General features: G+C 40.3%; 1 protein-coding gene across 1 annotated transcript in view; it reads left to right on the forward strand.

The window, feature by feature from the left end:
* The window catches only part of KCMF1 (potassium channel modulatory factor 1), an 80,016-nt gene that overhangs the window by 46,091 nt on the left and 17,253 nt on the right, over positions 1 to 16,672 (forward strand). The window contains exons 2-3 of the mRNA XM_023224894.2: positions 6,530 to 6,697; positions 11,646 to 11,785. Coding sequence (XP_023080662.1) covers positions 6,530 to 6,697; positions 11,646 to 11,785 — 308 coding nt within the window. The remainder of the gene's footprint in view (positions 1 to 6,529; positions 6,698 to 11,645; positions 11,786 to 16,672) is intronic.

The following is a 16,672-nucleotide window of genomic DNA, read 5'->3' on the forward strand; positions in this document are numbered from 1 at the left end:
AACTTTTATTTTTATGCCTGTCTTCATGCACTAAATGTTAGTTTCTTGGGGGCAGAGCTTTGTTTTGTTCATTGCTGTATCCTCAGCATCTAAAACATATTACATATTAGATAATCAGTATTTGTTGAATTTGCTGAAAAATTGCCACCATGATGCCATCATTTGGCTGTCATTGTAAGTTGATCAGGGAGTCTCACTGCAGCTTTTGAGATCAAGGATCTTGAACTAATTTAAAAGGTTGTGTATATTACTGAGATCAAATTGTATTCTAGGAAAGTAATAAAATAATCTTATAGCTCACGCCTGTAATCCCAGCACTTTGGGAGGCCCGAGGTGGGCGGATCACGAGGTCAGGAGAACGAGAACATCCTGGCCAATATGATGAAACCCTCTCTCTACTAAAAGTACAAAAATTAGCTGGGCGTGGTGGTGGGCGCCTGTAGTCCCAGCTACTCGGGAGGCTGAGGCAGGAGAATGGCGTGAACCCAGGAGGTGGAGTTTGCAGTAAGCTGAGATCGTGCCACTGCACTCCAGTCTGGGCAACAGAGCGAGACTCTGTCTCAAAAAAAAAAAAAATCTTACTGCATCTGAATAAGGTAATATTACCACTTTAGAATTTAGGACTTTCATATCTTTTTTCCTCAGTTGATTCTCATAGCAAACTTCATAGATGAAGAAAGATTGAGCAGAGAACATTAAGTGATTTGTCTAAGTGATTATTGTTAATGGCTAAGTAATAACAGGGAATTCCATTTTTTTTGTTTCGTTTTTTTTTTTTTGGTGGTTGTTTTTGTTTTTTTTTTTTAGAAGAAGTCTTGCTCTTGTGCCCCAGGCTGGAGTGCGATGGTGCGATCTCGGCTCACTGCAACCTCTGCCTCCTGGGTTCAAGCAATTCTCCTGCCTCAGCCTCCCGAGTAGCTGGGATGTGGCTGCCACCACGCCCAGCTAATTTTTGTATTTTTAGTAGAGATGGGGTTTCACCATATTGGCCAGGCTGGTCTTGAACTCCTGACCTCAGGTGATCCTCAGCCTCGGCCTCCCAAAGGTCTGGGATTACAGGCGTGAGCCACTGTGCCTGGCCTGATTTTTTTTTTTTTTTTTTTTTAATAAAAACATTCAATAAACATTTAAGAATCTACAACCTAGGCCGGTCTCAGTGGCTCATGTCTGTAATCCCAATACTTTGGGAGGCTGACACAGGCAGATTGCTTGAGTCCAGGAGTTCGAGACCATCCTGACAAAAATTATGCAGGCATGGTGGCACACACCAGTAGTCTCAGCTACTCAGGAGGCTGAGGATTGCTTAAACCCAGGAGGTCGAGGCTGTAGTGAGCCAAGATTATGCAACTGCATTCCAGGCAGGGTGACAGTGAGACCTTGTCTCAAAAAAAAATCTACAGTCTGCCAAAATTATGTTAGTTTTCCGGTTTTCCACCTTGAACTAACAGCCCAAAGGTTGTTGTAAACAATTCCAGCTTTGCTTTATGTTTTTGTTTTTTGTTTTTTTTTGTTTGTTTGGAAGGAAGGAAAGAACTTTTAAAAATGAAATATTGGTTGGATATATGAGAATTTTCATAAAATAAATTCAAAGGAGAAGAATGGTACTACAGATCCTCTTGGCCAGATGTAAAAATGTTAACATTTCAGGATCCCTAAAAGCTTCACACACTCATCTCCTCATCTCCTTAACCCCCAGGGGGAACCACTGACCAAAATTTTATCATTCCCTCATTTTCCTTTTATAGTTTTACTACATGTTTGATTTCCTAAACTAGATACTGGTTTTCAACTTTATACTATATGTATTCTTTGAGACTTTCTTTCATTCATCTGAGGCAGATGTTCTTACCTATTGCTTTGATTCATTCTTTTTCCAGTTCATTCTGTGCATATTGAACTGTTGAGCTTTTGAATCTGAATAGTCTTTTTTTTTTTTTTTTTTTTGAGACGGAGTCTCGCACTTTTCACTCAGGCTGGAGTGCAGTGGCGTGATCTCGGCTCACTGCAAGCTCTGCCTCCTGGGTTCATGCCATTCTCCTGCCTCAGCCTCCCGAGTAGCTGGGACTACAGGCGCCCACCACCATGCCCAGCTAATTTTTCTTTGTATTTTTAGTAGAAACGAGGTTTCACCGTGTTAGCCAGGATGGTCTCGATTTCCTGACCTCATGATCTGCCCGCTTGGCCTCCCAAAGTGCTGGGATTATAGGCATGAGCCACCACGCCCGGTCCCTGAATCGCCTTTTTAAAATTCAGTTACAAAAACTGCCATCAACATTCTTCCACATTCTCTAGGTGCACACAGACAAAAGATTCCCCCTGGGAACGTATCTAAGAGTGAAATTACGGTATCATAGGAGGTATATGTGTTTAACTTGACTAAAATATGAACAAATTTTTCAAAGTGGTTGTGCTGATGTACACTCCCACCAGCAGGGTATAAGCACCTCTGCTGCCCTTTATCTTCATTAACACTTGACATCATGAAACTTGTAGTTTCTTACCAGTTTGGTAAATGTAAAATGCTAGCTCACAGATGTTAATCATGCACTTCTTTGATGACTAATGAGACTGAGCATCTTTTCATATGTTTACTGGCCATTTATGTTTGTTGTTCTTTGAGTGCCCTTTGATAGGTTTCTCTATTTTTCTATTGAGCGTTCATTGTTTACTTACTGATATGTAAGAGTTCATAATGCATTGTGAATATCAAACTTTTGTCTGTCATGTATGTTGTACATATCACCAGTTTCTGAGCCTTGTATTTTCAATCAGTGTAGGCTGTTAAAAGACAAAGAAAAAAAAAGTCTTAACATAGTTGGATTTATCTCTTACTTTTTGATTTGGAGTGTGTGTGTGTGTGTTTGAGAAAGAGAGAGAAAGACTTAAGAAATTGTGTTCTACTTTAGGCTGATAAAAATATTCTATATTGTCTTCTAGAGATATTTTTCATTGTTCTTTTGAATCTGTCTTTAAACCATGTGGAATTGATTTTTTGTGTGTATGGGATATGGGGAAGAGATCTAATTCTGTTTTCCCCACATGTGGATTATCACCTGTTCAGCACTATTTATTGTCCACTCCCTTCTTTTCTCAGTGTTCTTTAGTGACCTTGCTGTCGTAAAACAGATTTCAACCTCTGCTTCTGGGCTTTCCATTCTATTCCATAGGCCAGTTTGTCTCTACGCTGGTGCCATTCCTTCTTATTATAGTTATTATAGCTTTATAATTTGTTATTCTATTACTTACTATTTATTAGTGTAGCTCTATATATATATATAAAACAAGTCCCTCTATCTCATTTTTCTTGGGAGCATCTTGACTGTCCTTGGCCCTTTTTGTAACTTGTATCAGCGTTTGAGTCAGCTTACCATGTCCAACAAAAAAATTCTTTTTAAATTTTGGTTATAATTGTATTGAATCCACAAATCAGTTGACATTTTATTATGAACCTTCCAGTCCATGAAGTTGGTATCTGTATTTTTTTAAGTCCTTTAGTGTCTTTGAATGCATTTTTACTCATTTGCTTCGTAAAAGGCTACCTATCTTTGGTTAGATTTATTCAGAGGCACTTTTTAAAAATGCTGTTGCAAATGGCATTTTTTTTATTGCAGTAAAATATACATAGCATAAAATTTATTTTAACCCCTTTTAGGTGTACAATTCAGTAGCATTAAGTATATTCACATTCTTGGAACCATCACCACTCTCCATCTCCAGAATTCTTCCATTATCCCAGACTTCAAAACTCCCTACCCACTAAACTGTAACTCCCCATTCTCCCTTTCCTCCAGCTTCTGGTAACCACTATTCTATTTTCCTTCTCTTTGATTTGACACATCTAGATGGAGTCATAAATGACATTTTTTTGGTTTTTTGTGATGGAGTCCTGCTCTGTCACCCAGGCTGGAGTGCAGTGGCTCAATCTTGGCTCACTGCAACCTCTACCTCCTGGGTTCAAGTGATTCTCTTGCCTCAGCCACCTGAGTAGCTGAGATTATAGGCACACACCACCATGTCTGACTACTTTTTTTGTAATAAATGAGATATTTTTAATAATATGTTTTTCTGTCTGTTTTGCAGTGAAGAAATACAATCAGTACTTTATTTAAATGGTCTCTAACAGCCTTGCTTACTACTTAATTCTAATAACTTAGCTGTTTTGGATTTGCAGCATAAACAAGCATATCACATGTGAATAAAACTATGAAACCCACCTACTGAATTTTAAATGTTAACTTTTTTTTTTTTTTTTTTTGAGATGGAGTCTTGCTCTGTCGCCCAGGCTGGAGTGCAGTGGCATGATCTCGGCTCACTGCAACCTCTGCCTCCTGAGTTCAAACCATTCTTCTGCCTCAGCCTCCCAAGTAGCTGGGATTACAGGCGCCCACCACCATGCCCGGCTAATTTTTGTATTTTTAGTAGAGATGGGGTTTCACCATGTTGGCCAGGGTGGTCTCAAACTCCTGACCTCAGGTGGTCCGCCTGCCTCAGTGTACCAAAGTGCTAAGATTACAGGTGTGAGCCACTGTGCCTGGCGTATTTTAACTTTTTTTTTTTTTTAAACAAATAGTGATGAGATCTCTCTATGTTACCTTGGCTGGTCTTGAACTCCTGGTCTCAAGCAGCACTCTTGTCTCAGCCTCCCAAAGTGTTGGGATTACAGGTGTGAGCTATGACACCCAGCCCTGTTCAGGCTTCTTTCTTTCCTTTATTATTATTATTTGTCTATTTTTTTCCAGACAGGGTCTTGTTCTGTTCCCAAGCTGGAGTGCAGTAGTGCCCACTACTGCATGGCCCACTGCAGCTTCGAGCTCCTAGGATCAAGCTTACCTCCCACCTCAACCTTCCAGATAGCTAGGGCTATAGGCACAGGCCACAATGCCCAGCTAATTTTTAAATTTTTTTGTAGACAGGATCTCTCTATGTTGCCCAGGCTGGTCTTGAACTCCTGGCCTCAAGCCATCCCTCTGCCTTGCCTTGCCAAAGTGCTTGGGATTACAGGTGTTAGGCACAACACCCAGTTGTTTCTTTTAACAGGTTAAGAATTATTTGATATCCAGTTCTGATATGAACTCATGACTGATTCTGCTGCTCCTGCTAGTTCTTTCTGATGGTACTTTGCTTTTTTGTATTTTATGATTTAAATTATGAACTTACTCCTTGGATGTTAATATATGCCAGATGCTTGCTGTCAATTCTAATTTAAGACCACTTAAAATTCTTGACCCAAGGTCTTTGGAACCATTTGATAGAATTTGGGCTATAAACCCATGAGGACTGGTTTGTGGTTATGGCTTTTTGTTGTTATTTTGTGCCCCCAGGGCAGGGGCTTTCACTAGGGTAATTTTTGTAATTCCCTAGGGAGGATTTCTAGCCCACCCATGCATTGTGAGAGTATATTAGGATTTTGGTTTTATGAGGAATCTTCTGTTAATTATCCCACCTTCAGTAGGCCTTTGTCCTGTAATGCTGTGGAACTTAAGCTTAGATTTTGACCTGCTTTGGCAAACACCCTCATGGTGAAAAGCCCTCTTTAGTGCTTCCAGTCAGTCACCAGTCCCTCTTCGTCTTGGTTTTTACCTTCTTGCTGGCTTATCAAGGCTTTTTTGAGGTGGAATCTCGCTCTGTCGCCCAGGCTGGAGTGCAGTGGCTTGGTCTCAGCTCACTGCAACCTCCGCCTCCCGGGATCAAGCGATTCTCCTCCCTCAACCTCCGGAGTAGCTAGGATTACAGGTGTTTGCCACCAAGCCCAGCTCATTTTTTGTGTTTGTTTGTTTTTTTTAAGTAGAGACGGGGTTTCACTATGTTATCCAGGATGGTCTCGATCTCCTGACCTCGTGATTCGCCCACCTTGGCCTCCCAAAGTACTGGGATTATAGGCCTGAGCCACCATGCCTGGCCTATATCAAGGCATTTTTTAAGGGGGGAAAAGGGTGATTACATTGTGTCAGTCATTTTACTTTATTTAATTTTAAGTGGTTTTTTTGTTTGTTTTTAGTTTTGGTTTTGGTTTTTTTTTTTTTTTTTTTTTTTGAGACAAAGTCTTGCTCTGTTGCCCAGGCTGGAGTGCAGTGGCACAATCTCAGCTCACTGCAACCCCACCTCCTGGGTTTAAGCAATTCTTGTGCTTTAGCCTCCCAAGTAGTTGGGATTACAGGCACCCGCCACCAAGCCCAGCTAATTTTTGCATTTTTAGTAGAGATGGGGTTTCAACATGTTGACCAAGGCTGGTCTTGGAATTCTGACCCCAAGTGATCCACCCGCCTTGGCCTGCCAAAGTGCTGGGATTACAGGCATGAGCCACCGCGCCCGGCCTGTATCAGTCATTTTAAGTTATTTTCATCTGGAGTATATAAATCAGAGTAATGAATCCAGCACATGGCTAAAAATTCCCACATCATTTTACTGAGTCAGTTCTAGTCATTTTGGAAAGGACATGTGGGGTTAAATGAGCACCTGAAACATTCATAAAAATGAAATCAAGAATGGACTTTATAACTGGTAACGAAAGATTTTTCTTTTTTTATAGGTGTCAGCTGTGATGCATGTTTAAAAGGAAATTTTCGAGGTCGCAGATACAAGTGTTTAATTTGCTACGATTACGATCTTTGTGCATCTTGTTATGAAAGTGGTGCAACAACAACAAGGCATACAACTGACCACCCAATGCAGTGCATATTAACAAGGGTAGATTTTGGTAAGTAATTAAAAATTTAATGAATTACATCATTTAGAATTGTATGTACATGTGAAGAAGTAAAGGCGAAGCATTCTAAAACTCCCCAGCAGCATACCATGAGGCCCCAGATTCATTAAACATGAAATAAATCTTACCTTTTTTTTTTTTTGAGAGATGGAGTCTCACTCTGTCACCCTGGCTGGAATACAGTGGCGCAACCTTGGCTCACTGCAACCTCCACCTCCCTGGTTCAAGCAATTCCCCTGCCTCAGCCACCCAAGTAGCTGGGATTACAGGCGCACACCACCACGCCTGGCTAATTTTTTTGTATTTTAGTAGAGACAGAGTTTCACCATGTTGAGCAGACTGGTCTTGAACTTCTGGCCTTAGGCAGTCCACCCACCTCAACCTCCCAAAGTGCTGGGATTACAGGTGTGAGCCACCGTGCCTGGCTTTTTTTTTTTTTTTTGAGATGGAGTCTTGCCCTGTCGCCTAGGCTGGAGTGCAATGGTGCGACCTCAGCTCACTGTGACGTGCACCTCCCAGGTTCAAGCGATCCTCCTGCCTCAGCCTCCCGAGGAGCTGGGATTATAGGTGTGCACCACCGTGCCTGGCTAATTTTTTGTATCTTTAATAGAGATGGGGTTTCACCACGTTAGCCACACTGGTCTTGAATTCCTAACCTCATGATCCACCTGCCTCAGCCTCCAAAGTGCTAGGATTACAGGCATAAGCCACTGCGCCCGGCCTTACTTTTATATACCAAGTAATTCTGTCTGTTCGTCTTAATCATAGTTTACTTGTTTAAAAAAACCATTCAGAAATACACACTACTGACAAGGTATGAAATAGAAGAGTGCTTCAGTAAAGAAGAAATATGGTCTATCTTTTGTTCTTGCTATTAACACACAAATAATAGCTTTTTTTTTTTTTTAAGTCAGAGTCTCACTTTGTCACCCAGGCTGAAATACAGTGGCCAGATCTTAGCTCACTGCAACATCTGCCTCCTGAGTTCAAGCAATTCTCGTGCCTCAGCCTCTTGAGTAGCTGAGACTACAGGTGTGTGCCACCGTGCCCAGCTAATTTTTTTGTATTTTTAGTAGAGGTGAAGTTTCACCATGTTGGCCAGGCTGGTCTTGAACTCGTGACCTCAAGTTATCCACCTGCCTTGGCCTCCCAAAGTGCTGGGATTAGGATGGGAGCCACCATGCCTGGCAGTAATAACTTTTGTAATAACCAGAAAGCAGATTGTTGGCTGGGTGTGGTGGCTCACACCTGTAATCCCAACACTTTGGGAGGCTTAGATGGGCAGATCACTTGAGTCCAGGAGTTTGAGACGAGCCTGGGCAACGTGGCGAAAACTCTGTCTCTGCACCCACCCCTCAAAAATACAATAAATTAGCTGGATCTAGTGGCACACATACATCTGTAGTCCTAGCTACATGGGAGGCTGAGATGGGAGGATCACTTGAGCCCAGGTGGTCGAGGCTGCAGTGAACCCTGATTGTGCCACTACACTCCAGCCTGGGCAATAAAGCAAGACGCTATCTCAAAAAAAAAAAAAAAAAAAAAGATTGTTTCTACAGTTGATTAGAAGACATTGTAAGAAAATATATAAATGTTTCATGCTATAATTTTTATTTATTTATTTATTTTTTGAGACAGTTTCACTCTTCTCGCCTAGGCTGGAGTGCAATGGCGCCATCCCGGCTTACTGCAACCTCCACCTCCTGGGTTCAAGCGATTCTCCTGCCTCAGCCTCCTGAGTAGCTGGGATTACAGGTGCCTGCCACCATGCCCAGAAAATTTTTGTATTTTTGGTAGAGACAGGGTTTCACCATGTTGGCCAGGCTGGTCTTGAACTCCTGATCTCAGGTGATCCACTTGCGGGCCTCCCAGGGTGCTGAGATAACAGACATGAGCCACCACACCTGGCTTCATACTATAATTTCTTACCTAGCCCCACACTTTTTGTCCTTTTTATTTCAGCCATCCTAGTAGGTGTAAAGTAGTATCTCAGGTGGTTTTGATTTATATTTATCTGAAATATAAATTAGGAGCATATTTTCTTGTGCTTATGGGCCATTTGTATATCTACTCTGAAGAAATACCTAGATCCTTTGCCCATTTTTTAATTGGATAATATGTCTTTGTTATTGAATTGTAATAGTTTTTTATTCCATAGATAAGTGTTTTTATCTGATAGATGATCTGCAAAAATTTTCTCCCATTCTGTGGGTTGTGTTTTCACTTTCTTGGTGGTGTGCTTTGAAGCACAAAAGTTCTAATTCTGATAATGTCCCATTTATGTATTTTTTCATTTGTTGTGCATTTGGTGCTGTATCTAGAAAATCACTGCCTAATTCAAAGTCACGAAGATTTAAACCTATGTGTTCTTCTAAGAGTTTTATAGTTTTAGCTCTTATATTTAGATATATGACCCATTTAGAATTAATTTTTATATATGGAATGAGGTAAAGCGCCAACTTTATTCTTTTGCATGTGAATATTCACTTGTCCCAATATCTTTTGTTGGAAAGACTATTCTTTATCCAATGCATTGTCTTGGCACTCTTGTTAAAAATAGGTTGACTGTAAATGAGGGTTTATTTCTAGACTCTCAGTCTATTCCATTGATCTGTATGCCTGGTGTTTTTGTTTTATTTTGACACAGAGTCTCACTCTGTCACCCAGGCTGGAGTGCAGTGGTGTGATCTTGGCTCACTGCATCCTCTGCTTCCCAGGCTCAGGCAATCCTCTACCCTCAGCCTTCCAAGTAATTGGGTCACAAGTGGAAGCCACCACGCCTTGCTGATTTTTAAATTTTTTGTGGAAATGGGGTTTCGCCACATTGCCCAGGCTGATATCAAACTCCTGAGCTCAACATGATCTGCCCGCCTCAGCCTCCCAAAGTGCTGAGATTACAGGCGTGAGCCACCGTGCCAAGCCTATATGTCTGTCTTTATGCCAGTACTACACTGTCTTGATTTCTGTAGCTTCATAGTAAGCTTTGAAATCAAGAAGACTAAGTCTTCCACCTTTGTTCTTTTTCAAGATTATTTGGGTATTTTGTGTCTCTTTCATTTCTGTATTTTAGATTCGGCTTGTCGGTTTCTGCAAAGAAGCCAACTAGGATTTTGAATGGAATTATGTCGAATCTGTAGATTAGTTTGGAGAGTACTGCCATCTTAATAATACTAAATCTGCTGATCCATGAACATGGGATATGTTTCCATTTATGTAGGTCTTTAATTTCTTTTGACAAAGTTTTGCAGTTATCACAGTATGAGTTTTGCACTTCCATTGAATTTATTCCTAAGAATAGATGGTCCCCAGTTTATGATGGTTCAGCTTATGATTTTTTTATCTTACAGTGGTGCAAAAGCAATATACGTTCAGTAGAAACAGAACTTGAAGTACATACAACCATGCTGTTTTCATTTTCAGTGCAATCTTCAATAAATTCATAAAATAGGCTTCGTTTTAGGTGATTTTGCCCAACTGTAGGCTTACATGAGTGTTCTGAGCACATTTAATGTAGACTAGGGGAAGTGGGCATGTGTAAAGAGACCAAACAGTTGTAAGTGACAGACAGCCTCACTTTAAAATAACTCACTCTCAAGGGAACTAATTCAATCCTGAGAGAGCGAGAATTCACTCCTGACAAAGGCATTAATACCTCTTAACAACCTTATCATCTCCTAAAGACAGCACCTTCCAACACCACCACATTGGAGACGAAGCCACAGCATGAGCTTTGGCGGGGACAAACCATATTCAAACCATAGCAATTACCTAATGGAAAAAATAGACTTATTCCTTGAGATAAACTTACGAGGTGAACAAATTATTCCCAGAGACTACTGGTTAGTTTTTCAGTAAACCAGTTGGGCGAAATACTCTGTGACAGGCCAGGCGTGGTGGCTCATGGCTGTAGTCCCAGCACTTTGGGAGGCGGAGGTGGGAGGCCTGGGAGTTCAAAACCAGCCTAGGCAACATGGTGGGACCCCATCTCTACCAAAAAAAATTTTTTTTTAATTAACCGGGTGTGATGGTTATGTCGGAGGCTGAAGCAGGAGGATCATTTGAGCCCAGATACTGAGTCTATAGTGAGCTGTGATCATGCCACTGTGCTCCAGCCTGGGCGACATAGTAAGACCCTGTCTCAAAAAAACCTTTTTAACGTTGTTGGTAGTATCTTAAGTTAGCATTGTCCTCCATGCTCTGAGAGCAGCGTGTTCTATGGACAGCTAACTACGTCTGGCAGTTCTCCTATTGATCATGGTTGTCTGTCTTTCCCTCTGAGCACATTTGTCCTTGTTACTTGGTAGACCCTCCTGATTTTTTCTGTTGATATCAGTGTTGCCACAGTGTATACAGATAAGGAAAAAAATAAATTACAATAAAATTAGAGCCTGATGTAGAATGACCAATGTTTCACATAAGTGAAGGAAGATGGAATTGTTTGCTTCGTTCTCTCTTAAGGCTATATATATATAGTAGCTATCTGGGGAAGGAATTTTGGAGGAATAACATGGAGTCCTCATGGGAATAAGGATATTACAAATGTACCTAAGCTTAGGTACCTAAGCATTCCTTGACCACATGAGATTGTCGAATATTTTAGGCACACTTTCTTTTGGAGTGCAGTGGCACGATCTTGGCTCACTGCAACCTCCGCCTTCCAAGTTCAAGCGATTCTCCTGGCTCAGCCTCCAGACCAGCTGAGATTACAGGCATCTGCCACCATGCCTGGCTGATTTTTGTATTTTTAGTAGACACGAGGTTTTACCATGTTGGCCAGGCTGGTCTCGAACTTCTGACCTCAAGTGATACACCTGCCTTGTCCTTCCAACGTGCTGGGATTCCAGGCATGAACCACTGTTCCTGGCCCACACTTTCTTTATTACATTTTTATATGTTTAAAGACTAATATTCCTCAATGCAATTGTACTTTATTTTTCAGATTTATACTATGGTGGGGAAGCTTTCTCTGTAGAGCAGCCACAGTCTTTTACTTGTCCCTATTGTGGAAAAATGGGCTATACGGAGACATCTCTTCAAGAACATGTTACTTCTGAACATGCAGAAACATCAACAGAAGTGGTAAGTGAAGCAGCAGCCTTATGACTAAAATGATGATGTAAAGTACATTATTTCTAACATTAATAAAGCTAGGTCACTGTCATCTACTTCCTGCTCAGTGTAATGATACCATTTGCATAGTTATTAAAATCATCTTTTAACAGCAAATTTTATACATCATGGGAGGCTGCATTTTTGCAAAATAGTACCTCTTACTGTCCACACTGGGTTTCTTAACCTGTAGCTAAAACCACAGCATGGAGTCTTGACCAAATTCAGGAGCCCTTTATTCAATGCATTGTGAAAGGGTAAAAGGACGGCAGCCTGCAGTGCATCTCTTGTTATAGTATCCTTGCTATCTGCTTAACTTTTCTTCTACAAGGAACTTCACAAGGAAATTTAAAAACCTTTGGTAGTATCATAATAATCCATTGTCACATCTCATTGTAGCATATCGCTGATCTTACCTGGTTTTCATCAGATCACATCTCTTGCTTCCTAGGTCAAGCTCTGGGGTCCCTAGAAGTTCTTCCTATCCTGATCTTTCCAGTGGCTAAAGGCCATGGACCCAGAATAATACACAAAGAAAGTCTTACCTTGAAAGCTTGTTGGATTTTTTACTTGACATCTGAGTCAGCATGCATCCACCTTCAAGAAATGATAAAGTACACCTAAGAGTCTCTCCCCCACCTCTTTACCATTGATAATAATAGGTAAAGTGAAGGCTTTATATGGAACTATAGATACTGAATTGGGAGAATTTTGGCACAAGTAATTGCATATTGCATCAACTAATAAACCCCTAAATGTCCTCAAAACAAATTAATTGAAACCCAGAGAAATAAAGTAGCATGCTCAAGGACATTCAGCTTAGTAAGGGGCAGGGGTAGGGGCAGGTGTTTGGACTCAGCTAGTGTCCCTCTGGGTTCCAGAGTCTCTACTTAACTCTGCTACAGCTATGCATATAATATAGGGTTACTTTTATTCCTACTGACACTGCTAGTTTGATGCTTGAAGTTGTTATAACATGTATCAAGCAGTAGGTAAATTTATTTTGTATAGATATCAAGCCAAATTTTACTGTCTTAACAGCTCAGAAATGCTCTGATCTTGCACCTAGGAGAGCCTCAGACTACTGTTGTCACATTTGATTACTATTCTTAGTTTGTTCTTTTTATTCTGTAAAGTGACTTTGCTTCCTTTTGGTACAGTCCCACCAGTATGAAGAATCCAGACAGAGTTGCATCTCCATGCTGGTTGTTGTGGAAAACTTGGAATCATTTTTCTTTGATTTAATTTCTGTTAAGTTTGGATCCTTTACCTAAATACAATAAGATAAAAATGGAGTTCTTATTGTAAATTAGGCATCCTTAAAATCATTATCAGACTGTGCACAGTGACTCATGCCTGTAATCCCAACACTGGGAGGCTGAGGCAGGAGCATTGCTTGAGCCCAGAAGTTTGAGATTGGCCTGAGCAACAGAGTGGGGACTTGTCTCCACAAAATTTAAAACTTAGCTGGACGTGGTGGCACATGCCTGTGGTCCCATCTACTTGGGAGGCTGAGGTGGGAGAATTGCTTGAGCTCAGGAGATTGAGGCTGCAGTGAGCCATGATTGTGCCACTGCGTTGCACTGCAGCCTGGGTGACAGAACAAGACCCTGTCTCCAAAAAAAAATTATGTATTATTATATATATTATATATAATATATAAATAGCATTATATTATCAATAATAAATGTATATATAATGATATATAACAAGTAGTAATATATATTATTATTATCAGCCAGTAGTCCCTAGTATAGTATTTTCATCTCCCCACAAGGGCAAGACAACCCAGTTTTCCATAACCTTGCCTCTGGTTGGTTTGCTCCCCAACCCCCACCCCCCGGAAAGTAAATACTCAAAATTTGTTGTTTACACTCTGGCATACCTGATACATAGTTTGAAAATTAAATACCCACCACCTGCAAATGGTTTCATGGTCTGTTTCTTGTGAGTTGTGTTTATGCCTTCATTAAGTTTCCAGGCTTTTGGTACATAGCCCAAGGCAGTTGTCACTCTTATTTTCATATTGGCTTTTGTGGAATATTTTAAGGATTTATCTCTCCTCATTAGCCCTTAATCTTCGCATAAATACTATATCTGCCTCTGTTCCCACCCATACACCCAGACATTTCAAAGTGAAAAATGGCAGGCAGATAAGAATCTTCAATATAAAAGTACAAGATTTCTTCAGGTCATGTGGGTCAAGTCCTAGAGGCAGGGCTGGCATTCAGCAGGTGCAGTCAAGTGTAGCATGCTGACTAGAGTCCATTCTGAAGGATTGGTGCCTATGCCATGCCAGTTGTTAAGTGTTTTGAATGCCTCTCTGTATATATGTGAAACATATTATCAACTCCAGTGCGCTACAGTTACATGTAATTGTCCAGGTGATAATACTGTGTGTCCTCTCTCACCTCTCAATGTTTTGCATTTTTGAATTAGGGAATTCAAGAGTGATTTACATCATTTTGGTTTGGGGGATTATATCTACACAACAACTTGCTATATATCTCCTTTTCTATTCCTCTTAACATGTTCCTTTCTGAATGCTCTGTTTGCTGTCTTGCTTTGCCCCACGTTACCTGCATGTGTCCTATAGACCAGGGTTCCCCAACCCCTGGGCCACAGACGGGACCAGACTAGTACTCATCTATGACCTGTTTGGAACCGAGCCACAGAGCAGAATGTGAGCAGTGGGCCAGCAGGCATTACCGCCTGAACTCCACTTCCTGTCAGATCAGTTACATCATTAGATTCTCACAGGAGCGCAAGCCCTTTTGTGAACTGCTTTCTCATTTCTTTGGAATTATTTTTCAGTATAGCTAAATTATATTAGTACTATTTCAAGTTTTGTGAATTCCCAAGATGTCATCATACACATAAATTTTTGTACAAGAACCATGTTTAAATGTAAAACATAATTGCTTTTTAGGACTTCCTAAATTACATGTAGATGCTGCTCTTTAGAAGCCAGTGACAAATCTAACTTCGGCATTATGGGAGAATGGAATTGAGAGGGAAAATAATTTAATATGAAGTAATTCACAATTGTAAGTTAATTTCACTTATAATTGAACACTTATTAACTGTTCACTGCAGCAGCAGAAAATTAGATTGTAATCTAGTTGAACAGTGCGCTCACTCAACTCTTGAAAGGACCTTTATTTATATTGACAAAATGGATGGCCAAGGTGCAGGTAGCTACAAGCTAGACGATTCTACAAGGCCCAAAAGGAGTTTCTTGACCATGTAGCATAGATCATCCACTAGTCCTTTATGTATATTCTCAAAGCAAAACTTCAGTTTCTGTCTTGTATTCATTATATCTGCAGATTTTGTAGGATAAACTAATACTTTTAATTGGGAAGGAGATCCAAAAGCCTGAAGTTGTCATTGGCCGTGGCAGTTAGCTCAATAGAATGTCTTTCTTCTAATTTTTTTGTGTGTGTGTGTGTAAGCACTAAAGTATAACACGTGTCAACAGGTTTTGTGTGTTGGCTTTAAATTCAGATGACTCTTTTTGGGTCATTACTCTTCTGTGGAAAAAGTGTTTTAAACCCCATTCCCCCATTGTATTGCAGGTGATCAGAAAATACCTTGGCATAATAAGCCTGGGTGTTTCTGTAGCTGAGTTCTAAGAGCTGCTCAAAAGCAGAGACATGAATTGTACCCCAGTTTGAAGAAATAATGAAAAATATACACCAATTTTTAAAAAAATTTTTTTGGTAGAGACTGCATCTCACTGGGTGGCCCAGGCTGGTCTCAAACTCTTGTCTGCAAGTGATCCCCCTGCCTCATTCTCCCAAAGTGTTAGGGTTACAAGTATAAGCCACTGTGCCCTGCCCCAATTTTGGCAGGGCAGTTTTTAAAAAGAGATGACATTCATATGAACTTTAATATTGGCAGGAACTATGTTCATTTCTTGATAATGTTTTAACCTAAAGTGTTAAGTTAGTTCTGATTTGGTACTCAGTAAATGCTTAATGGATTAGTCCATAGTAACAAAATTATACAATATAACAGTCAGAACTGTAACTTTACCAGTTTACCTGGATTTCATAGCATAGATCCTTGAACTAGAAATAGGAAGGTGGTTATAAAGAATAGTTTTTAAAGCTGTGCATAAAACAAAGAGAGAATGCTGTCTGATGTGGTTGTATTAGTTCAAGAGAGAGGTGAGAGGAAATCCAAACTTGCTTTGGAATGGTTGATAACTGTATGGGGAAGAATGTGTGGAGCTGTTGTTTAAAAAAAAAATCACGCATGCTGACTTCAGGTGCTTTCATAGAGGAAAAGTTCTGTACATTCAGCAGTGACTCGGTGTTTATATGTGGAGTAATGACTTCAGAAGGTATGTTTTAAAGACATTGGCAACTGTGCTATATAATGTGCCCTAACTGGTTGCTGGCTGGCCGTCATGCCCTGGAACCACGTGGAAAAATGGAGACTCTCTATGTTCTTGGAATGGGACCTTATCTCAATTGGTAAAGGCTTCCAAAGGGGCTACAGATAAAAAGCAAGATTGATGGTGACCCTCAGTGGCAAGGTGAAGGAGAAGAGGAAACTCGAGCAATAGCAGAGACGACACTGAGAATGGCAAGGACATTTGTGAATCCAAATTTTTTTGTTATGTTAGGTAACAATGTAACATTTGGTGTTTTCCTGTAACAGTAAATATAGTTTTTGAATATCATTATATATTTAAACTGTATTTGCCAAACTTATGTAATTTGTTAATAATCAACCAGGACCTTTGTCAAAATAGATTGTTAAATCCCACTATTTCCAGGACTAGGAAACTGTATTTTTAACAATTGCTCCAGATGATTTATATTCTTTTTTTTTTTTTTTTTTTTTTTT

Source organism: Piliocolobus tephrosceles, chromosome 15 (assembly GCF_002776525.5).
Source record: "Piliocolobus tephrosceles isolate RC106 chromosome 15, ASM277652v3, whole genome shotgun sequence".
In the NCBI taxonomy this organism is placed as follows: Eukaryota; Metazoa; Chordata; class Mammalia; order Primates; family Cercopithecidae; genus Piliocolobus; species Piliocolobus tephrosceles.